Here is a 25716-nt window from a genome sequence, read left to right on the forward strand (position 1 = left end):
ATATACAAGAATATAACTACTATAACACTGTCCCCTATGTATAAGAATATAACTACTATAATACTGCCCGCTATGTACAAGAATATAACTACTATAATACTGCCCCTATGTACAAGAATATAACTACTACAATACTGCCTCCTATGTACAAGAATATAACTACTATAATACTGCCCCTATGTACAAGAATATAACTACTATAATACTGCCCCTATATACAAGAATATAACTACTATAATACTGCTCCCTATATACAAGAATATAACTACTATAATACTGCCCCTATGTACCAGAATATAACTACTATAATACTGCTCCTATGTACAAGAATATAACTACTATAATACTGCCCCTATGTACAAGAATATAACTACTATAATACTGCTCCTATGTACAAGCATATAACTACTATAATACTGCTCCTATATACAAGATTATAACTACTATAATACTGCCCCTATGTACAAGACTAGAACTGCTATAATACTGCTCCTATGTACAAGACTATAACTACTATAATTCTGCCCCTATGTACAATAATATAACTACTATAATACTGCTCCTATGTACAATAATATAACTACTATAATACTGCTCCTATGTACACGAATATAACTACTATAATACTGCTCCTATGTACAAGAATATGACTACTATAATACTGCCCCCTATGTACAAGAATATATAGTAGTCATATTCTTGTACATAGAAGCAGTATTATAGTAGTTATATTCTTGTACATAGGGGCAGTATTATAGTAGTTATATTCTTGTGCATAGGGGCAGTATTATAGTAGTTATATTCTTGTGCATAGGGGCAGTATTATAGTAGTTGTTAATACTGCCCTCTATGTACAAGAATATAACTACTATAATACTGCCCCCTATGTACAAGAATATAACTACTATAATACTGCTCCCTATATACAAGAATATAACTACTATAATACTGCTCCAGTGTACAATAATATAACTACTATAATACTGCCCCTATGTACAAGAATATAACTACTATAATACTGCCCCCTATGTACAAGAATATAACTACTATAATACTGCCCCTATGTACAAGAATATAACTACTATAATACTGCCCCTATGTACAAGAATATAACTGCTATAATACTGCCCCCTATGTACAAGAATATAACTGCTATAATACTGCTAAAATACTGATTTTTATTAAAAGAAGGTACAACTTGTTGCTAATGAGAATCTGATCTCTCATGACTATTTCGTCCTCACTAATGACCAGGACATGGTATTTGTGACCGGAGCAATCTGGACTGGAATGCTGTCCTGTGTTGCGTGCAATTATGTTACCAGCTTGTATTTCTGCAGCCACAGGGTTTCCTCCGGGCTTTTGTGTTACAGGAGCGGCCCATTGTCCTGTGCTGTGGATGGCATTGCACGGTTTTGCTTCCTCGGCGTGCAGGCTGCCTCCTGTGCATAGTGCGGTTTGCTGTGACTTGTCGCTGAGGTGGGGTTCCCCGGCTGCTCATTGTTTCCCTTTTTTTTCTCACGCTGAGAAAAGATTAAGATATCAAATTCAGAACAGAAAACCTGATATTTCGGGTCGCGTCTGCGGTAATGAGGGAGACATGAGATCCTCGTCCTCGCCCATCGAGCAGTAAATCCTCAGCTCTGTAATTACTGCGACTTATCTTTATTAAGTATCTAAAGAATGAGGAAACCTTTAAAAAAGTAACAATTAACCCAAAATAATCACAAAATTGGGACTAATGATGACGATGACTCTGGATTTGAGGGTTGAGGTTCACACAATGCTCAAAATAATAAAGGTGACACTTAAACAATACAATGTAACTCCGCCAATCACGTCTGTGACATCATCTCTCCGGGTATGAAGCAAAAACTGATTGTGGTCAATGTCTTCTGCTGTTGTGCAAATAGAACGGTCAAGTAGAAATGATCGGTAATTAGCAGGACACCCCTATAAAGGAGGTGGTGACCACAGACCAGTTCTCTGTTCCTTTTTGGCTGTTGTTTCGGTCACTTTTGGTTGTTGTCATTGCTCTCACCCCTAGAGGTAACATAACCCATAGACGTTGTTCATCCACGATGGCACATCAGTTTGAGGTTATTTGTGTCTCTCAGCACAGTGTCCAAACCAGGAGACATGGAGGGGGCCATAGGAGGGCAACAACCCAGCAGCAGAACCGATACCGCCTTCTTTGCGCAGGGAGGAACAATGCCAGAACCTTTCAAAATGACCTCCTGGAGGCCACTAATATCCATGTGTATGCTCAGACTGTCAGAAACAGGCTCCATGAGGGTGGTATGAGGGCCCGACGTCCACAAGTAGGTGTCCTGCTTACAGCCCAACTCCATGCAGGGCGATTGGCATTGGCAGATTCAACATTGGCGCCCTGTGCTCTTCTCGGATGAGAGCAGGTTCACACTGAGCACATGTGACAGAAGAAGCAAAGTCTGAAGACTCCATGGATAATGTTCTACTGCCTGCAACGTCCTCCAGCATGACCGGGTCAGTAATGGTGTTCGGTGGCATTTCTTTGGAGGGCAACACAGCCCTCTATGTGCTCGCCAGAGGTATCCTGACTGCCATTAGGTACCGGGATGAGATCATCAGACACATTGGGTTCCTTCTGATGCATGGCAATGCTAGTTCTCATGTGGCTCAAGTGTGTCAGTAGTTCCTGCATGATGAAGGTATTGATGCTATGGACTGTCCCGCCCGTTCCCCAGACCTGAATCCAACCGAGCACATCTTGGACATCATGTCTTGTTCTATCCACCAACGTCACGTTGCACCACAGACTGTCCAGGAGTTGACTGACGCTTTAATCCAGGTCTGGCAGGAGAACATCTGCCACCTCATCAGGAGCATGCCCAGGCATTGTAAGGAGGTCATACAGGCACATGGAGGCCACACACACTACTGAGCCTCATCAGGAGCATGTCCAGGCATTGTAAGGAGGTCATACAGGCACATGGAGGCCACCACACTACTGAGCCTCATTAGGAGCATGCCCAGGCATTGTATGGAGGTCATACAGGCAAGTGGAGGCCACACACTACTAAGCCTCATCAGGAACATGCCCAGGCGTTGTAGGGAGGTCATACAGGCATGTTGAGGCCACAAACACTACTGAGCCTTATCAGGAGCATGACCACACATTGTAGGGAGGTCATACAAGCACGTGGAGGCCAGACACAATTCTGAGCCTCATCAGGATCATGGCCAGGCATTGTAGGGAGGTCATACAGGCACGTGGAGGCCACACACACTACTGAGCCTCATCAGGATCATGGCCAGGCATTGTAGGGAGGTCATACAGGCACATGGAGGCCACTACACTACTGAGCCTCATCAGGAGTATGCCCAGATATTGTAGGGTGGTCATACAGGCACATGGAGGCCACCACACCACTGAGCCTCATCAGGAGCATGCCCAGACATTGTAAGGAGGTCATACAGGCACATGGAGGCCACTACACCACTGAGCCTCATCAGGATCATGGCCAGGCATTGTAGGGAGGTCATACAGGCACATGGAGGCCACCCCACTACTGAGCCTCATCAGGAGTATGCCCAGGCATTGTAAGGAGGTCATACAGGCACATGGAGGCCATCACACCACTGAGCCTCATCAGGATCATGGCCAGGCATTGTAGGGAGGTCATACAGGCACATGGAGGCCACCACACCACTGAGCCTCATTTTTTTTTTGTCTTGAGGCATGCCCACTGATGTTGGATCAGCCTGTAATTTGATTTTCCACTTTGATTTTGATTATTAATCCATATCAAGACCTCCATGGGATATTGATTCTGATTTACATTGATCATTTTTATGTTTTATTGTTCTCATCACATTCCACTGATGAATATGTCATTGATTGACAGCTAGGATGTGGGCTCTTGTGTTCCCTTTATGTTTGGAGCAGTGTCACTATCCTGCAATCTTATCCATCGTATACATTATTCTACAGTATATAAGTTGCAATCTTACCTATTTCTTATACTGACGATCACCGGCTATAGCTTTGTCTTCTGTTATAGTTTTACAGGTTTCTAAAATTAGAATTGTATTTGTTTATTTTCTATTTAATCTTTAGTTACTTTTATTATTTTTTTACTATTTTCATTTTTCCTCTTCATTTTTAGTTTCTTTCTTCTCTTTTCATTCCTCTCTATGACTTATGATCTTCTCATTCTCTAGGTGGTGCAGGGATTCATGGTGGGACGCCTGACCCGCCGCTTCTCCGAGGACACCATGCTTCTCTTGAGTATACTGGTCTCTATGGTCGTTGGACTGGGACTGGTGAGTATTTATCAATTTTTGGTGACACTATTTAGCCAGCAGATTTACCATTCAGCTCATTTGGAAAGCTGGGTGACATGACCGCTCCCTGAGAGGCTGGTCTAGTCCTGACCACTGGCAGCCACAGTGCCCCCATAATGGCTCTACATATCGTGGTACTATCTCCTTATAAAGGAGCCAGCTACAGTGCCCCCATAGTAGCACCAGGTATAAAGTCATCACTGCCGTTCTACCCAGGTACCCTTTATAAAGGAGTAAACCACAGTGCCCCCATAATAGCTCGCTCATCACTAGTGACGAGCACTGAGCACCCGAGCATGGTAGTGCCCACTCATCACTAGTTACCAGTACTGAGCACCCGAGCATAGTAGTGCCCGCTCATCACTAGTTACTAGTACAGAGCACCCGAGCATGGTAGTGCCCGCTCATCACTAGTTACTAGTACTGAGCATGGTAGTGCTCGCTCATCACTAGTTACTAGTACAGAGCACCCGAGCATGGTAGTGCCCGCTCATCACTAGTTACCAGTACTGAGCACCCGAGCATGGTAGTGCCCGCTCATCACTAGTTACCAGTACTGAGCACCCGAGCATGGTAGTGCCCGCTCATCACTAGTTACCAGTACTGAGCACCCGAGCATGGTAGTGCCCGCTCATCACTAGTTACCAGTACTGAGCACCTGAGCATGGTAGTGCCCGCTCATCACTAGTTACCAGTACAGAGCACCCGAGCATGGTAGTGCCCGCTCATCACTAGTTACCGGTACAGAGCACCTGAGCATGGTAGTGCCCGCTCATCACTAGTTACTAGTACAGAGCACCCGAGCATGGTAGTGCCCGCTCATCACTAGTTACCAGTACAGAGCACCCGAGCATGGTAGTGCCCGCTCATCACTAGTTACCGGTACAGAGCACCCGAGCATGGTAGTGCCCGCTCATCACTAGTTACCAGTACTGAGCACCCGAGCATGGTAGTGCCCGCTCATCACTAGTTACCAGTACTGAGCACCCGAGCATGGTAGTGCCCGCTCATCACTAGTTACCAGTACTGAGCACCTGAGCATGGTAGTGCCCGCTCATCACTAGTTACCAGTACAGAGCACCCGAGCATGGTAGTGCCCGCTCATCACTAGTTACCGGTACAGAGCACCTGAGCATGGTAGTGCCCGCTCATCACTAGTTACTAGTACAGAGCACCCGAGCATGGTAGTGCCCGCTCATCACTAGTTACCAGTACAGAGCACCCGAGCATGGTAGTGCCCGCTCATCACTAGTTACGACTACTGAGCACCCGAGCATGGTAGTGCCCGCTCATCACTAGTTACCAGTACTGAGCACCTGAGCATGGTAGTGCCCGCTCATCACTAGTTACCAGTACTGAGCACCCGAGCATGGTAGTGCCCGCTCATCACTAGTTACCAGTACTGAGCACCCGAGCATGGTAGTGCCCGCTCATCACTAGTTACCAGTACTGAGCACCCGAGCATGCTAGTGCCCGCTCATCACTAGTTACCAGTACTGAGCACCCGAGCATGGTAGTGCCCGCTCATCACTAGTTACCAGTACTGAGCACCTGAGCATGGTAGTGCCCGCTCATCACTAGTTACGAGTACTGAGCACCCGAGCATGGTAGTGCCCGCTCATCACTAGTTACAAGTACTGAGCACCTGAGCATGGTAGTGCCCGCTCATCACTAGTTACGAGTACAGAGCACCCGAGCATGGTAGTGCCCACTCATCACTAGTTACCAGTACTGAGCACCCGAACATGGTAGTGCCCACTCATCACTAGTTACAAGTACAGAGCACCTGAGCATGGTAGTGCCCGCTCATCACTAGTTACCAGTACTGAGCACCCGAGCATGGTAGTGCCCGCTCATTACTAGTTACCAGTACTGAGCACCCGAGCATGGTAGTGCCCGCTCATCACTAGTTACGAGTACTGAGTACCCGAGCATGGTAGTGCCCGCTCATCACTAGTTACGAGTACTGAGTACCCGAGCATGGTAGTGCTCGCTCATCACTAGTTACCAGTACTGAGCACCCGAGCATGGTAGTGCCCGCTCATCACTAGTTACCAGTACTGAGCACCTGAGCATGGTAGTGTCCACTCATCACTAGTTACCAGTACTGAGCACCCGAGCATGGTAGTGCCCGCTCATCACTAGTTACCAGTACTGAGCACCCGAGCATGGTAGTGCCCGCTCATCACTAGTAATGTTGTCCACACTGATGCAGAACCCCAGTCCATGGACCTTTTTTTGATGCTTGGAAGCCCCTCTGTTCCCCCCCCTGCCCCCCGGTATGCGGCTTCTTTGTGAATACATGGCTTGTTTATTTGCGCGGTGCGTCCTTTACACGTTACTAATTATACCACAATAACACATACAAGAATCTCGCTCTTTGCCGCCACTTATGAAAAGAGTCCTAGAAATAACATCCTTTATTGCTGCTCCTCTGTCCGGGGCCCGAATACCTGCCTGTGACAACAAGACTCAGGACTGAAGCGGAGCGGTCGCTTTTGTCGGCGGCTGAATAAATAGCGTTTTTCTGGGATATTTTCTCGTGCTTTGTGTCAGTAAGTGTTGTGTCGTCTGTGTACACTGCACATCCCCATCAGCAGCTCCCGTACGTCACCCTCCTGTGATGTCTAAGACGCCATTTTCTCAGTAATTTGACTCAACAAGTCCGGACTAATGAAGGATCACAAAAAAAATAACAAAACTTTTTTTTATGTAGCTTTGTTGTATACTCGAATGTCACATTTATGATACATTTCACTCTCTGCTGTTTTCTATCCTGCTTTGATTGACATGTAATTTTTAATCTAAGCTGCTATATAAACCCACTCCTCTATGTCCTATGCCGGCTATAGTTCATTCTATGCTGACCTGTGAAGGAGCTGTCTCTGGAGAAAGCTGTGGCTATCTTTCCAGTGGATGTGGTGGAGTCTATCTCTAGAGAAAAATTGGATTTTTTGTTGAATCTGTCTCCTTCCTTTATTCCCCTTCCCTTGTGTTGTCTTTATATTAGTAGTAAGACCAGTGTCTTGCTGGCCTGCTCATTAGTCAGGGCTAGTCCAGTGTCAGTGTGCCGCCCCTGCAGAGGTTGATCCGCTCGGATCCGGGGTTGCTGCTGTGGCTCGAGGGTCTCCGGACCCGGGGGCTTGTGGCCACTCAAATGTAAAGGGGACTATTTACAGGGGATAAGAGTTTGTGACGCCACCCGTGGTTTGCGGTAAGGGAGTACCACCGCTGCCGATGGGAGTACCCAAGGAAGATGAAGTGGGGAAGCCAGATGATGTTCCCTCTACGGGTAGGCAAGGTCCCTGGACTCTGCATGCTGGGGGAGTGGGGGTGCGCAGGGTCGGTTGGAAGCAGGGGAGGCTCATGTACTCACTCAGGCAGTGTTGGTGGTGATGCGACCGCAAAGCAGACCGACAACAAGGTAAACCAAGTCTCTGGGTGCTGCTGCCCTCTTGGGGAGCCCGTCCAGGTATCCGTCCTCTACAGTACTGCCGGGTGATTTGGAGCCTGCCTCTGTGCACAAATTCAAAGTGTCCTGGTGGCCCATTGGCTTAAAGCTGTCCGGGCCCCGCTCCCTCCTTGTTGGTAGTGGAATTGTGCTCTCAAGGGTTCACGCTTGGGATTTCAGTGGGCTGCGTGGGTTGGAATGCCCTATCCCCATCGTTGCGCTAGTGCCCCTGATCTCTGAGCTTGGTGGGGACAGTCCATGAAGTCACTATCCTCAACAGGTTAATTGCCGGGTTGCCTGAAGCTACTCCCCGACCTATACCCCGGTCCTGTACCCCGCCGTGCTTTCAGTCTCGGACCGGTTATTAGACTCAGATGCCTCCCGTCCTCCAAGACCAGGTCTAGGCACCCGGCCTCAATACCCTGCAACTGGGTCTCCGACTCCTCTGGGCCCAGACCACCGTCTGCAACCCAACCTGACACAAACAGGGAGCCACCATTCCCAGCTCCTCACTTCTCAAGGGCTACATCTACACTCACTACTTCCCTCCCACCAGTCTGCCCGACCCCTCGGTGGGTGGCCCTATTCCAGCTCAGCAGCCCACTGGTGTGCCTGACAGGGTGGGGTGTAAGGTGTGGTTGGGATTTTGGATGCTGATGGAGGCAGTACCACAGGTTGGGAACCCAGAACCATGAGGGGTTGAATACTGCACCAAGAATAGAAAGTGCAGTACCCTGTGATGCCCTGAATAGTCCAGGGGCGTCACATCAGCCAGAGCCTAGGCACGTGATTGCGCACTGGGGGAAGGACCCGTATAGGGGTGAGTTAGGTGGGGACCCCTCTCCCTATCATCAGGGCCTTCCTTCACATCTTCCCTGGTGTATCCCTCCTCCTTTGCCACACACCGGGTGTTCCCTTGCCCCAGCGTGACATTATAGCTGCCCCACATTTTTCAGGATTTTTGTTCTGGGTTCCGTGACACCAGGTGGACCCTGCTCTAAGAAGCCATTTTTGTCAGGGTCTGTCAGAGAGGCTAAGGGGTACTTTGCACACTACGACATCGCAGGTGCGATGTCGGTGGGGTCAAATTGAAAATGACGCACATCCGGCATCGCATGCGACATCGTAGTGTGTAAAGGCTCGATGATACGATTTACGAGCGCAAAAGCGTCGTAATCGTATCATCGGTGCAGCGTCGGCGTAATCCATAATTACGCTGACGCGACGGTCCGATGTGGTTCCTCGCTCCTGCGGCAGCGCACATCGCTCTGTATGAAGCCGCAGGAGCGAGGAACATCTCCTACCGGCGTCACTGCGGCTTCCGTAGGATATGCGGAAGGAAGGAGGTGGTGGGATGTTTACATCCCGCTCATCTCCGCCCCTCCGCTCCGATTGGCCGCCTGGCGTGTGACGTCGTTATGACGCCGCACGACCCGCCCTCTTAACAAGGAGACGGGTCGCCGGCCAGAGCGACGACGCACGGCAGGTGAGTCCATGTGAAGCTGCCGTAGCGATAATGTTCGCTATGGCAGCTATCACAAGGATATCGCTGCTGCGACGGGGGCGGGGACTATCGCGCTCGGCATCGCAGCATCGGCCTGCGATGTCGCAGCGTGCAAAGTGCCCCTAAGGATAGCTCATCAATGTCTGATTGGCCGGGGTCTGACACCCTGCACCCCTGCCGATCAGCCGTTCTCGGTCCCGGAAGCGGCAGCAGGCAGCCGGAAATGTTCAGTTCCGGAACTGCTCCTTCTTCTGTTAGTGGCCACCACTTTGGTACTGCACTTTGCCTCCTTCTGATAGAGACCACCGCTCGCACTGAGAACAGCTGATCTGCATTGGTACTGGGTGTCAGACCCCGGCCAATCAGACATTGATAAGACAGGTCACCAATGATTAAGTAGTGAATAACCCTTTTCATGGAGTAACGTTGCAATTTTTTAAATAATCTGATCGCTCTTCATCGCAATATAGAGTTCATGGAATTTGCCACTAAAAAAGCTGAAGCAGCAAAATGTGAAAGCCAAACGTTGTAGCAGCCTCAAAACCTCTGGCCATAACTTTAGGCCATCCTGTAAACCAACCGTGCCAGCTACAGTGCCTCCATAACAGTGCCAGCTACAGTGCCTCCATAACAGTGCCAGCTACAGTGCCTCCATAACAGTGCCAGCTACAGTGCCTCCATAACAGTGCCAGCTACAGTGCCTCCATAACAGTGCCGGAGACAGTGCCTCCATAACAGTGCCGGAGACAGTGCCTCCATAACAGTGCCGGAGACAGTGCCTCCATAACAGTGCCAGCTACAGTGCCTCCATAACAGTGCCGGAGACAGTGCCTCCATAACAGTGCCAGCTACAGTGCCTCCATAACAGTGCCAGCTACAGTGCCTCCATAACAGTGCCGGAGACAGTGCCTCCATAACAGTGCCGGAGACAGTGCCTCCATAACAGTGCCAGCTACAGTGCCTCCATAACAGTGCCAGCTACAGTGCCTCCATAACAGTGCCAGCTACAGTGCCTCCATAACAGTGCCAGCTACAGTGCCTCCATAACAGTGCCAGCGACAGTGCCTCCATAACAGTGCCAGCTACAGTGCCTCCATAACAGTGCCAGCTACAGTGCCTCCATAACAGTGCCAGCTACAGTGCCTCCATAACAGTGCCAGAGACAGTGCCTCCATAACAGTGCCAGAGACAGTGCCTCCATAACAGTGCCAGAGACAGTGCCTCCATAACAGTGCCAGAGACAGTGCCTCCATAACAGTGCCAGAGACAGTGCCTCCATAAGAGTGCCAGCTACAGTGCCTCCATAACAGTGCCGGAGACAGTGCCTCCATAACAGTGCCGGAGACAGTGCCTCCATAACAGTGCCGGAGACAGTGCCTTCATAACAGTGCCAGCTACAGTGCCTCCATAACAGTGCCAGCTACAGTGCCTCCATAACAGTGCCAGCTACAGTGCCTCCATAACAGTGCCAGCTACAGTGCCTCCATAACAGTGCCAGCGACAGTGCCTCCATAACAGTGCCAGCTACAGTGCCTCCATAACAGTGCCAGAGACAGTGCCTCCATAACAGTGCCAGCTACAGTGCCTCCATAACAGTGCCAGCTACAGTGCCTCCATAACAGTGCCAGAGACAGTGCCTCCATAACAGTGCCAGAGACAGTGCCTCCATAACAGTGCCAGAGACAGTGCCTCCATAACAGTGCCAGCTACAGTGCCTCCATAACAGTGCCAGAGACAGTGCCTCCATAAGAGTGCCGGAGACAGTGCCTCCATAAGAGTGCCGGAGACAGTGCCTCCATAAGAGTGCCAGCTACAGTGCCTCCATAACAGTGCCAGCTACAGTGCCTCCATAACAGTGCCAGAGACAGTGCCTCCATAACAGTGCCAGAGACAGTGCCTCCATAAGAGTGCCGGAGACAGTGCCTCCATAATAGTGCCAGAGACAGTGCCTCCATAACAGTGCCGGAGACAGTGCCTCCATAACAGTGCCAGAGACAGTGCCTCCATAACAGTGCCAGAGACAGTGCCTCCATAACAGTGCCAGAGACAGTGCCTCCATAACAGTGCCGGAGACAGTGCCTCCATAACAGTGCTTCCATAACAGTGCCGGAGACAGTGCCTTCATAACAGTGCCAGCTACAGTGCCTCCATAATAGTGCCAGCTACAGTGCCTCCATAACAATGCCAGAGACAGTGCCTCCATAACAGTGCCCGAGACAGTGCCTCCATAACAGTGCCCGAGACAGTGCCTCCATAACAGTGCCCGAGACAGTGCCTCCATAACAGTGCCCGAGACAGTGCCTCCATAACAGTGCCCGAGACAGTGCCTCCATAACAGTGCCAGAGACAGTGCCTCCATAACAGTGCCAGAGACAGTGCCTCCATAACAGTGCCAGAGACAGTGCCTCCATAACAGTGCCGGAAACAGTGCCTCCATAACAGTGCCGGAAACAGTGCCTCCATAACAGTGCCAGAGACAGTGCCTCCATAACAGTGCCAGAGACAGTGCCTCCATAACAGTGCCAGAGACAGGGCCTCCATAACAGTGCCAGAGACAGGGCCTCCATAACAGTGCCAGAGACAGGGCCTCCATAACAGTGCCAGAGACAGGGCCTCCATAACAGTGCCAGAGACAGGGCCTCCATAACAGTGCCAGAGACAGGGCCTCCATAACAGTGCCGGAGACAGGGCCTCCATAACAGTGCCGGAGACAGGGCCTCCATAACAGTGCCGGAGACAGGGCCTCCATAACAGTGCCGGAGACAGGGCCTCCATAACAGTGCCGGAGACAGGGCCTCCATAACAGTGCCGGAGACAGGGCCTCCATAACAGTGCCGGAGACAGGGCCTCCATAACAGTGCCGGAGACAGGGCCTCCATAACAGTGCCGGAGACAGGGCCTCCATAACAGTGCCCGAGACAGTGCCTCCATAACAGTGCCCGAGACAGTGCCTCCATAACAGTGCCGGAGACAGTGCCTCCATAACAGTGCCAGAGACAGTGCCTCCATAACAGTGCCAGAGACAGTGCCTCCATAACAGTGCCAGAGACAGTGCCTCCATAACAGTGCTTCCATAACAGTGCCGGAGACAGTGCCTCCATAACAGTGCTTCCATAACAGTGCCGGAGACAGTTTGAACACATGTGTATAAACCACACACATAGGAGTACTATTTCCATAAAATATAACAATCTTTATTGAAATTCAGAAAAACATACGTATATGAATTAAAAATATCATTGTTCATCAATAAACAAAATATGTAGAGGTATAAAGAGGACTTCTACCAGCAATCACCCCCCACATGAGTGTGTGTGTGGGTCCTAATCCGTAAATGCAGTTAAAAATGTGCATAGTCTATAGTGGCAGCAATAGCAGAATATCTGCCTCAGTAACAAAGTGTCTTCCTTGATAGACCAGATTAATCAAGGACTGCTGCACGTATATAGAGTTAGGCTATGTGCGCACTAGGCGTTTTTTTCACGCTGCGTTTTTATGTGCGTTTTTGTCTAAAAAACGCACCCGCGGCTAAAAAAACGCGGCAAAAACGCATGCGTTTTTGCCGCGATTTGGTGCGTTTTTTGCTGCGTTTTTACTCAGCCTAAGGCTATGTGCGCACTAGGCGTTTTTGCCGCGTTTTTAGCGGCGTTTTTTACCGCGTTTTTGTGCTGAAAACGCAGTGACATTGCTTCCCCAGCAATGTCAATGGGTTTTCAGAAGTGCTGTCCTCACACAGCGTTTTTTTTTAGCTGCGTTTTTGTGGTGACCACAAAAACGCAGCATGTCAATTATTTCTGCGTTTTTCACTGCGTTTTTCACTCATTGAATTCAATGAGATGTTAAAAACGCAATGAATAACGCATATAGCCGCGTTTCTATGACTAAAAACGCAGCTATAAACGCAAGGGGTGGGCACTACAGTGACGTGTACAGGAAGAGGATTCCTTCTGTTGGTAAACACAGAAGCAGGAATCCTCCCGGTACCGTCACCGCTGCGTCCACCTCCCGTCCTGTGCATGTCAGCTCCGTGCGGCGCCATGTCTGGGCGGGAGGTGGAGGCAGCGGCGAAAACCAAAGTGAACAGTAGAAAAAAAAAAAAATGTCATATACTCACCTGTCCGCAGGGTCCCGGTGCCATGCCCGCTCCCATCTCCTCCCGGTCCCGCCGCTCTGGCTGTGTGCAGTCTCCCCGGGGCAGGACCTTGCTTGCAGGACCTGGCGCTGATCACCTGATGCAGTCACCTGACGCATCAGCTGATCGCAGTGTCGCCGGCTTCTTCGCGCCGGCTATCAGCTGATCCTGCCGTCAGGGGACTTCATCAGCTGATCACCGGCAGCTCTTGCAGCGATCGTATAGGATCAGACTCCTGTCCAATCGATCGCTCCAGGAGCTGCCGGTAATCAGCACATAAGTGAGTATTTTTTTTTTTTTTCCTACTGATGCATCTGCTGATTGTATAATCGGCTTTTATACAATCAGCTGATGTGTGATGTGATTCAGGCACTTGATCCTGACACATCATCTGATCGGTATGCCTTCCAGCAAACCGATCAGATGATATTGGATCCTGATTGGACGGCGCGGGACCCTGACCCAGGATTACTGCGGAGGGGGGTTTATTTCAATAAAGATGGAGTCACTAATTGTGTTGTGTTTTATTTCTAATAAAAATATTTTTCTGTGTGTTGTGGTTTTTTTTTATCTGTACTAGAAATTCATGGTGGCCATGTCTAATATTGGCGTGACACCATGAATTTCGGGCTTAGGGCTAGCTGATAATATACAGCTAGCCCTAACTCCATTATTACCTGGCTAGCCACCCGGCTTCAGGGCAGCTGGAAGAGTTGGATACAGCGCCAGAAGATGGCGCTTCTATGAAAGCGCCATTTTCTGGGGTGGCTGCGGACTGCAATTCGCAGTGGGGGTGCCCAGAAAGCATGGGCACCCTGCACTGTGGATTCCAATCCCCAGCTGCCTAGTTGTACCCGGCTGGACTCAAAAATTAGGCGATGCCCACGTCATTTTTTTTTTTTTTTAATTATTTCATGAAATAATTAAAAAAAAGGGCTTCTCTATATTTTTGGCTCCCAGCCGGGTACAAATAGGCAGCTGGGGGTTGGGGGCAGCCCGTACCTGCCTGCTGTACCCGGCTAGCATACAAAAATATGGCGAAGCCCATGTCATTTTTTTTTTCTTTTTGGGCAAAAAACTGCATACAGTCCTGGAAGGAGGATGCTGAGCCTTGTAGTTCTGCAGCTTCTGTCTGCTCTCCTGCATACACTAGTGAATGGAGGATGCTGAGCCTTGTAGTTCTGCAGCTGCTGTCTGCTCTCCTGCATACACTAGTGAATGGAGGATGCTGAGACTTGTAGTTCTGCAGCTGCTGTCTGCTCTCCTGCATACACTAGTGAATGGAGGATGCTGAGACTTGTAGTTCTGCAGCTTCTGTCTGCTCTCCTGCATACACTAGTGAATGGAGGATGCTGAGACTTGTAGTTCTGCAGCTGCTGTCTGCTCTCCTGCATCCACTAGTGAATGGAGGATGCTGAGACTTGTAGTTCTGCAGCTGCTGTCTGCTCTCCTGCATACACTAGTGAATGGAGGATGCTGAGACTTGTAGTTCTGCAGCTGCTGTCTGCTCTCCTGCATACACTAGTGAATGGAGGATGCTGAGACTTGTAGTTCTGCAGCTGCTGTCTGCTCTCCTGCATACACTAGTGAATGGAGGATGCTGAGACTTGTAGTTCTGCAGCTGCTGTCTGCTCTCCTGCATACACTAGTGAATGGAGGATGCTGAGACTTGTAGTTCTGCAGCTGCTGTCTGCTCTCCTGCATACACTAGTGAATGGAGGATGCTGAGACTTGTAGTTCTGCAGCTGCTGTCTGCTCTCCTGCATACACTAGTGAATGGAGGATGCTGAGACTTGTAGTTCTGCAGCTGCTGTCTGCTCTCCTGCATACAATGAACATTTTGAAGAAGGAAATGACATCAGACCTTTTTTTTTTCTTTTTTCATCAACAATCTTTAATGGCATTGTGCACTGATTAAAAACGCAGTGAGTAAAAACGTAGCAAAAAACGCACCAAATCGCGGCAAAAACGCATGCGTTTATGCCGCGTTTTTTAGCCGCGGGTGCGTTTTTTAGACAAAAACGCACATAAAAACGCAGCGTGAAGAAAACGCCTAGTGCGCACATAGCCTAATAAGGCTCAAAGACTGCCCAAGGGTAATTACCAAACTATATATAGATACCAAAAGGATTTGTAAGAATATCAAGGCTTATATTATGGACAGAAAAAGGCAAAAGACCCAAACTGTGGGGGGAAGAAGAGCAGCTCCCAGTCCTGAACGCGTATCGCTCTCGCTTCCTCAGCAGGCTGGAGGCGGGGGTGGAAGTGCGTTCATTCCCTGATCGTAACATTAAATACCCATAGTCCATTAATTAGTCGGCCGGTGATGCGCGCACGTCATATCGGCGCACGCGCAATGAACAGCCCCCGGTTGTTGTGGCAACATAACGCAGCTCTCCAGCCTCAGTGCGCACGCCTAGGGAGAAATCTCCCGATGACGTCAATGCGCATGCGCATCGGGCATAAGGAGGCCGCGGAATGTATACACCCGGGGAAGACTGTCAGAGAGTGCCGGAGACAGTGCCTTTATAACAGTGCCAGCTACAGTGCCTCCATAATAGTGCCAGCTACAGTGCCTCCATAACAGTGCCGGAGACAGTGCCAGAGACAGTGGTTCCATAACAGTGCCGGAGACAGTGCCTCCATAACAGTGCCGGAGACAGTGCCTCCATAACAGTGCCGGAGACAGTGCCTCCATAACAGTGCCAGAGACAGTGCCTCCATAACAGTGCCGGAGACAGTGCCTCCATAACAGTGCCGGAGACAGTGCCTCCATAACAGTGCCAGAGACAGTGCCTCCATAACAGTGCCAGAGACAGTGCCTCCATAACAGTGCCAGAGACAGTGCCTCCATAACAGTGCCAGAGACAGTGCCTCCATAAGAGTGCCGGAAACAGTGCCTCCATAAGAGTGCCGGAAACAGTGCCTCCATAACAGTGCCGGAAACAGTGCCTCCATAACAGTGCCAGAGACAGTGCCTCCATAACAGTGCCGGAGACAGTGCCTCCATAACAGTGCCGGAAACAGTGCCTCCATAACAGTGCCGGAGACAGTGCCTCCATAACAGTGCCGGAGACAGTGCCTCCATAACAGTGCCAGAGACAGTGCCTCCATAACAGTGCCAGAGACAGTGCCTCCATAACAGTGCCAGAGACAGTGCCTCCATAACAGTGCCAGAGACAGTGCCTCCATAACAGTGCCAGAGACAGTGCCTCCATAAGAGTGCCGGAAACAGTGCCTCCATAAGAGTGCCGGAAACAGTGCCTCCATAAGAGTGCCGGAAACAGTGCCTCCATAACAGTGCCAGAGACAGTGCCTCCATAACAGTGCCGGAGACAGTGCCTCCATAACAGTGCCGGAAACAGTGCCTCCATAACAGTGCCGGAAACAGTGCCTCCATAACAGTGCCAGAGACAGTGCCTCCATAAGAGTGCCGGAAACAGTGCCTCCATAAGAGTGCCGGAAACAGTGCCTCCATAACAGTGCCAGAGACAGTGCCTCCATAACAGTGCCGGAGACAGTGCCTCCATAACAGTGCCGGAAACAGTGCCTCCATAACAGTGCCGGAAACAGTGACTTCATAACAGTGCCAGAGACAGTGCCTCCATAACAGTGCCGGAGACAGTGCCTCCATAACAGTGCCGGAAACAGTGCCTCCATAACAGTGCCGGAGACAGTGCCTCCATAACAGTGCCGGAGACAGTGCCTCCATAACAGTGCCGGAGACAGTGCCTCCATAACAGTGCCGGAGACAGTGCCTCCATAACAGTGCCGGAGACAGTGCCTCCATAACAGTGCCGGAGACAGGGCCTCCATAACAGTGCCGGAGACAGGGCCTCCATAACAGTGCCGGAGACAGGGCCTCCATAACAGTGCCGGAGACAGTGCCTCCATAACAGTGCCGGAGACAGTGCCTCCATAACAGTGCCGGAGACAGTGCCTCCATAACAGTGCCGGAGACAGGGCCTCCATAACAGTGCCGGAGACAGGGCCTCCATAACAGTGCCGGAGACAGGGCCTCCATAACAGTGCCGGAGACAGGGCCTCCATAACAGTGCCGGAGACAGGGCCTCCATAACAGTGCCGGAGACAGGGCCTCCATAACAGTGCCGGAGACAGGGCCTCCATAACAGTGCCGGAGACAGGGCCTCCATAACAGTGCCGGAGACAGGGCCTCCATAACAGTGCCGGAGACAGGGCCTCCATAACAGTGCCGGAGACAGGGCCTCCATAACAGTGCCGGAGACAGGGCCTCCATAACAGTGCCGGAGACAGGGCCTCCATAACAGTGCCGGAGACAGGGCCTCCATAACAGTGCCGGAGACAGGGCCTCCATAACAGTGCCGGAGACAGGGCCTCCATAACAGTGCCGGAGACAGGGCCTCCATAACAGTGCCGGTAACAGTGCCGGAGACAGGGCCTCCATAACCGTGCCGGAGACAGGGCCTCCATAACCGTGCCGGAGACAGGGCCTCCATAACCGTGCCGGAGACAGGGCCTCCATAACCGTGCCGGAGACAGGGCCTCCATAACCGTGCCGGAGACAGGGCCTCCATAACCGTGCCGGAGACAGGGCCTCCATAACCGTGCCGGAGACAGGGCCTCCATAACCGTGCCGGAGACAGGGCCTCCATAACCGTGCCGGAGACAGGGCCTCCATAACCGTGCCGGAGACAGGGCCTCCATAACCGTGCCGGAGACAGGGCCTCCATAACCGTGCCGGAGACAGGGCCTCCATAACCGTGCCGGAGACAGGGCCTCCATAACCGTGCCGGAGACAGGGCCTCCATAACCGTGCCGGAGACAGGGCCTCCATAACCGTGCCGGAGACAGGGCCTCCATAACCGTGCCGGAGACAGGGCCTCCATAACCGTGCCGGAGACAGGGCCTCCATAACCGTGCCGGAGACAGGGCCTCCATAACCGTGCCGGAGACAGGGCCTCCATAACCGTGCCGGAGACAGGGCCTCCATAACCGTGCCGGAGACAGGGCCTCCATAACCGTGCCGGAGACAGGGCCTCCATAACCGTGCCGGAGACAGGGCCTCCATAACCGTGCCGGAGACAGGGCCTCCATAACCGTGCCGGAGACAGGGCCTCCATAACCGTGCCGGAGACAGGGCCTCCATAACCGTGCCGGAGACAGGGCCTCCATAACCGTGCCGGAGACAGGGCCTCCATAACCGTGCCGGAGACAGGGCCTCCATAACCGTGCCGGAGACAGGGCCTCCATAACCGTGCCGGAGACAGGGCCTCCATAACCGTGCCGGAGACAGGGCCTCCATAACCGTGCCGGAGACAGGGCCTCCATAACCGTGCCGGAGACAGGGCCTCCATAACCGTGCCGGAGACAGGGCCTCCATAACCGTGCCGGAGACAGGGCCTCCATAACCGTGCCGGAGACAGGGCCTCCATAACCGTGCCGGAGACAGGGCCTCCATAACCGTGCCGGAGACAGGGCCTCCATAACCGTGCCGGAGACAGGGCCTCCATAACCGTGCCGGAGACAGGGCCTCCATAACCGTGCCGGAGACAGGGCCTCCATAACCGTGCCGGAGACAGGGCCTCCATAACAGTGCCGGAGACAGGGCCTCCATAACCGTGCCGGAGACAGGGCCTCCATAACAGTGCCGGAGACAGGGCCTCCATAACAGTGCCGGAGACAGGGCCTCCATAACAGTGCCGGAGACAGGGCCTCCATAACAGTGCCGGAGACAGGGCCTCCATAACAGTGCCGGAGACAGGGCCTCCATAACAGTGCCGGAGACAGGGCCTCCATAACAGTGCCGGAGACAGGGCCTCCATAACAGTGCCGGAGACAGGGCCTCCATAACAGTGCCGGAGACAGGGCCTCCATAACAGTGCCGGAGACAGGGCCTCCATAACAGTGCCGGAGACAGGGCCTCCATAACAGTGCCGGAGACAGGGCCTCCATAACAGTGCCGGAGACAGGGCCTCCATAACAGTGCCGGAGACAGGGCCTCCATAACAGTGCCGGAGACAGGGCCTCCATAACAGTGCCGGAGACAGGGCCTCCATAACAGTGCCGGAGACAGGGCCTCCATAACAGTGCCGGAGACAGGGCCTCCATAACAGTGCCGGAGACAGGGCCTCCATAACAGTGCCGGAGACAGGGCCTCCATAACAGTGCCGGAGACAGGGCCTCCATAACAGTGCCGGAGACAGGGCCTCCATAACAGTGCCGGAGACAGGGCCTCCATAACAGTGCCGGAGACAGGGCCTCCATAACAGTGCCGGAGACAGGGCCTCCATAACAGTGCCGGAGACAGGGCCTCCATAACAGTGCCGGAGACAGGGCCTCCATAACAGTGCCGGAGACAGGGCCTCCATAACAGTGCCGGAGACAGGGCCTCCATAACAGTGCCGGAGACAGGGCCTCCATAACAGTGCCGGAGACAGGGCCTCCATAACAGTGCCGGAGACAGGGCCTCCATAACAGTGCCGGAGACAGGGCCTCCATAACAGTGCCGGAGACAGGGCCTCCATAACAGTGCCGGAGACAGGGCCTCCATAACAGTGCCGGAGACAGGGCCTCCATAACAGTGCCGGAGACAGGGCCTCCATAACAGTGCCGGAGACAGGGCCTCCATAACAGTGCCGGAGACAGGGCCTCCATAACAGTGCCGGAGACAGGGCCTCCATAACAGTGCCGGAGACAGGGCCTCCATAACAGTGCCGGAGACAGGGCCTCCATAACAGTGCCGGAGACAGGGCCTCCATAACAGTGCCGGAGACAGGGCCTCCATAACAGTGCCGGAGACAGGGCCTCCATAACAGTGCCGGAGACAGGGCCTCCATAACAGTGCCGGAGACAGGGCCTCCATAACAGTGCCGGAGACAGGGCCTCCATAACAGTGCCGGAGACAGGGCCTCCATAACAGTGCCGGAGACAGGGCCTCCATAACAGTGCCGGAGACAGGGCCTCCATAACAGTGCCGGAGACAGGGCCTCCATAACAGTGCCGGAGACAGGGCCTCCATAACAGTGCCGGAGACAGGGCCTCCATAACAGTGCCGGAGACAGGGCCTCCATAACAGTGCCGGAGACAGGGCCTCCATAACAGTGCCGGAGACAGGGCCTCCATAACAGTGCCGGAGACAGGGCCTCCATAACAGTGCCGGAGACAGGGCCTCCATAACAGTGCCGGAGACAGGGCCTCCATAACAGTGCCGGAGACAGGGCCTCCATAACAGTGCCGGAGACAGGGCCTCCATAACAGTGCCGGAGACAGGGCCTCCATAACAGTGCCGGAGACAGGGCCTCCATAACAGTGCCGGAGACAGGGCCTCCATAACAGTGCCGAGACCAGGGCCGAGACAGGGCCTCCATAACAGTGCCGGAGACAGGGCCTCCATAACAGTGCCGGAGACAGGGCCTCCATAACAGTGCAATCCCATCAGTTCCATCTAGAATTAGTTACAGTCCCTCTTTGATGTTACAGTTACATAACACATTCCTATTTCAGGTGCAGACATTTTGGCTTCATGTGACGCAACTTTCTGTCTTTCCTCCTTTAGATAATAATGACCAATGTCTTCCATTTCTGCATTATCGCTCTCCCGATGGTCTTCAGTCTGTGCGTCTCAGGAGTCATCACCGACAGTATCTTAACCAAAGCCGTCCCTCCTTCAGAAACTGGTAAGTACTGAGGAGAGGCCATGACACCATTTAGGACCAGTGATGGACTCACCATTGCTTGTACTGGGTGCGTTACAGCCGCATTGTATCCTAACCATTTCTCACACTGATGCCAACACCAAGAACAGCTGATCGCCAAGGGTGCCGGGTGTCAGACGCCGGCCGATCAGACATTGATGACCTCTCCTAAGGATAAGCCATCAATGTAAAAGTAGTGGACAACCCCTTTAATTATGTGAATGAATTAATTGGAAACCCAAAAACACTCGCCCCCTTTGGAATGCACTGACTGTACATTGACACATTTTCATGAAAATGTTACATAATGATCAATAAGTTGCGTCACTCGATCGGCACAAATGGCGCCTTATGCAGTCATGTGACCTTATAATACCTGGTATCACAGAGCGGAGGCTTCACATCTATTCCTGGCCAATAATTTCCCCCTCCTCCAATTATGACATTGCCTTTGTCACATACAGCCCTCTCCTCATGGGCGGACAGTCAATGGCCACCAATCACCAAAAAGACCACAAGCCAAGCCCCTCTCCTGAAATACTCTGTGCTGCTGAGGGACCCTTTCTCCTTGTCTCCAACCCTCATCGATGGACAGGTTATAGTCCCCCCCCCCCCATTTCTCTCCATGAGAGCGACCGGTAACTGCCTCCCATTCATCTCCTGAAATACTCTGTGCTGCTGGAACCTTGTCCCTTCCTCTTCGCAGATATCAGCCTTTAGTCCATCTTTCCTTATTTTTTCCTTCTAAACCCCTTACCCCTTCTCTATGGGATCTCCCATTACAGGGGTCTCGGGTGTCGGACGTGACTCTGCACATTCTTCGCCTTTATGTTGGGTTTTGTGTTACTTTTTTTGTAGGCGTTTTTACATTCCAAAGCTTCCCATGCCCAGAATACAAGAAGCGGAGACTAAGCCCCGGCACCTGCAAGAAGGTTTATGCTGCCTCTTGTTACTTTTATTCCCCTCCGCACATCATAACACTACCTCTGTCTCCATACATTCCTCTGCTGAAATCCTCTGTGCTGCTCGAGCACCCTATTCCCTCCACCTTGTCTCCATCCCCCTTCTTCCTACCATGACACCTGTCCCTTCATAGAGGTGCCCATACATCTACGATAGTGGTTGGTCAAATGCTTCTCCTGCCAACAGCTTTCTTTTCTCCTGCTACCATTATACATATGCACGCTCAATTCGGCCGCGCGTGCATTTGTTTTTTATGGATTGAGGGGAGTAATCTGATGTTAGGCCTTCACTTATCGTACAAAAAGGATCCCTCTGATGTCAGGTCAACCCCATAGACATTGGACGGTTGACTGATCCTACCTAAATTGGCAGGTTTTATCCTACGCTAATCTAACCTTTTTGGGGGCTTTAACATAATTTCATGAGGCGACAGGTCATTGCTCCCTTCAATATCAGCACACTCCTCTCCTAAAATACTCTGTGCTGCTGGATGACACTGCCCTTCCATCAGAAGCAAAACTTGGAGAAAAATCTGTAATAGGGCCATCACTTTGGTTTCTTCATATGTAGTAACTGGGTCTCTTTTTGGCACAAGGACCCATGTGTGACCACTAGATACTGTGAGCGAAATACACTCCTATGCCATTGGAACTCCAAATTAGTAAGATTTGTTTTATAAGCACTCAGGAAATCAATACAGCACACACGCTCTGTGGTGTACTGAAAGTTTCTGCTTTATTACATCATGTGACCATTTTCTATAGTATCACAAACAAAGAAATAACTTATCAGACAGTTTATATAGTACCCCAAACAAAGAAATAACTCCCCTGAACTATGTACCAATAAGGGCCGTAAGGGTGTGCAGAAATGTGAAACTTCCCCGCCCATTAGTGTTAGCTGAGCCCTATGACATCATTCAGTTATAAGACAAAATGGGTTCTATAAGAACAAAATGGATTGTATTCTCTCACAATACTTACCGTAATAACCATCAAAAAACCCTTAATAAGAATCCGCAGAGATTCAAATAAAAGGGAATAGGGACAAATTCATGATAACAAAACCTACAGATAGGGAATTTAGATTGTGAGCCCCAATGGGGACAGTGTGTCCAATGTATGTAAAGCGCTGTGGAATTAATAGCGCTATATAAATGAATAAATATTATTATTATATAAAACATAAATTTTATTCAATTTTTAAACCATTAAAAACATCATTTGCATAAATATAAGGAATAAATACTGGACTGGATCAAGTTCCCAAGTTCACCCTGAAGAAGACATTGCTTGAAACGCGCGTCGGGATCTTGGACCATTTTAAGGTATAGTGCCCCCATACTATTGTTACATATTAGATCAGTATTCATCTATTTTGCATGATATAAGCTTGGGGAATACCTTGTTACTACTATAAACATCTAGTTATATATGACTATCTAATATAGCCACAGCACTAAGCACTTTGTTATATATATAACTATTTATTATAATATGGTCATTGCATTAGGCACCTTATAACCTATTAATCCGCTGCTAACATTTAGGAACTTGATCCAGTCCATTATTTATTCCTTATATTTATGCACATGATGTTTTTAATGGTTTAAAGATTGAGTAAAATTTATGTTTTTTATTTGAATTTGTCACTATTCCCTTTTATTTGAATCTCTGCAGGATCTAATTAAGGCTTTTTTAATAGTTATGAATGCATTATAGTGGCATTATACAGAATATTTTGATTACTCAATACCTATCGTAAGCCTGGTAACTTCTTGCCATTATATTAACACATACCCGAAAGCTCCAGACCAGCAAACTGACAAAACTTCTGCTTTTATAGAGCTGGTCCCACTTATTGATGAACAGTTAGTCCAAGGCATGTCGTTAGCTGCACCTGGCTGCTATTTATTCTCTTAATTCCTATGGAAGGAGTAAGGGTGTACTTAATTTTTTACACTATAGTTATGCATTTTGCTCTAGTTTTGGGAATATAATAATTAATTGTTCTGTTAACACATACCTGAATGTGTCAGACCAGCAAACTGGCAAAAACGTCTGCTTTTATCAAGCTGGTTCCACGTACTGATGAACAATTAGGCCAAGGCATTTCATTAGCTGCACCTGGCTGCTATTTATTCTCTTATTTCCTATGAAAGGATTAAGGGTGTACTTACTTTTTCACACTATATTTCTGCATTTTGCTCTAGTTTTGGGGAAATAATGTAATTTGTCATGTGTTGCTCGTGATCTGAGGCTTCGTTCACCTATTTTTTTTTAGATCTTATGATGTTATGATGTTTATATTATGCCCTGTAGAATCCAAAGAGGATACATTTAGTGTTTTTTTCTCATAGCGGACAGATCACTTTCCCCACAGGGTCAGCACACTCATCTCCTGCTGTTCTCATTTTTTCTTCTACAGGTCGGGTGGTCCTTCTGATAGGTGATAGGTAGTGAGGATACAACTTGTTGATTTATATCCTTTTTTTTTTTTGTTGTAGGAGCCATGTTGGGGATCTGCGCCTCTATCCAGCCCCTCATAAGGACCATTGGACCCACCATTGGGGGATATCTGTATAAACACTATGGGGTGCCCTCCTTCGGCCTATTTAACATTATCATTAGCCTGTGTTTGCTGATGTACCTTGTAAATAGGCAATCAACGCGAAACGTGGGGAAGAACAAGTAGTGCGGGACACAAGATTTATATATTACATTAATTATTGCAAATCTAAACCCCCCATTGTGTAAAGAAGTTATGAACCCCATTGTTCCCTAAGATGGCAATACTTAATGAGCCTATTCCGTCCTTCAAGAAAGCTCAACGAGGATATGGGGCTAAAACCTGTAGCTCTCCCGTTTCAAGAGAACTACAACTCCCAGCATGCCTTCATAGAGGCGATGAACCTGAAACCTGTATCTCTCCAGTTCCAAGAGAACTACAACTCTCAGCATGCCCTCATTGAGGATATGAGCCTTAAACCTGCAGGTCTCCAGTTGCAAGAGAACTACAACTCCCAGCATGCCCTCATTGAGGCAATGAGCCTGAAACCTGTATCTCTCCAGTTGCAAGAGAACTACAACTCTCAGCATGCCCTCAATGATGATGAGTCTGAAACCTGTAGTTCTCCAGTTTCAAGAGAACTACAACTCCCAGCATGCCCTCATTGAGGCGATGAGCCTGAAACCTGTATCTCTCCATTTTCAAGAGAAGTACAACTCCCAGCATGCCCTTAATAAGGATATGAGTCTGAAACCTGTAGCTCTCCCGTTTCAAGAGAACTACAACTCCCAGCATGCCCTCATAGAGGCAATGAGCCTGAAATCTGTATCTCTCCAGTTCCAAGAGAACTACAACTCCCAGCATGCCCTCATTGAGGATATGAGCCTTAAACCTGTAGCTTTCCAGTTGCAAGATAACTACAACTCCCAGCATGCCCTTAATGAGGATATGAGTCTGAAACCTGTAGCTCTCCAGTTGCAAGAGAACTACAACTCCCAGCATGCCCTCATAGAGGCGATGAGTTTGAAACCTGTATCTCTCCAGTTTCAAGAGAACTACAACTCCCAGCATGCCATCAATGAGGAGACGCGTCTTAAACCTGTAGCTCTCCAGTTGCAAGAGAACTACAACTCCCAGCATGCCTTCAACGAGAATA

General features: G+C 50.1%; 1 protein-coding gene across 1 annotated transcript in view; it reads left to right on the forward strand.

Moving 5' to 3' along the window:
- The window catches only part of SLC67A1 (solute carrier family 67 member 1), a 76008-nt gene extending 50786 nt beyond the window's left edge, over positions 1 to 25222 (forward strand). The window contains exons 8-10 of the mRNA XM_075325469.1: positions 4204 to 4305; positions 20951 to 21071; positions 24559 to 25222. Coding sequence (XP_075181584.1) covers positions 4204 to 4305; positions 20951 to 21071; positions 24559 to 24746 — 411 coding nt within the window. The 3' untranslated portion in view covers positions 24747 to 25222. The remainder of the gene's footprint in view (positions 1 to 4203; positions 4306 to 20950; positions 21072 to 24558) is intronic.
- Positions 25223 to 25716: the final 494 nt, after the last annotated feature.

This window comes from Anomaloglossus baeobatrachus, chromosome 10, assembly GCF_048569485.1.
Source record: "Anomaloglossus baeobatrachus isolate aAnoBae1 chromosome 10, aAnoBae1.hap1, whole genome shotgun sequence".
In the NCBI taxonomy this organism is placed as follows: Eukaryota; Metazoa; Chordata; class Amphibia; order Anura; family Aromobatidae; genus Anomaloglossus; species Anomaloglossus baeobatrachus.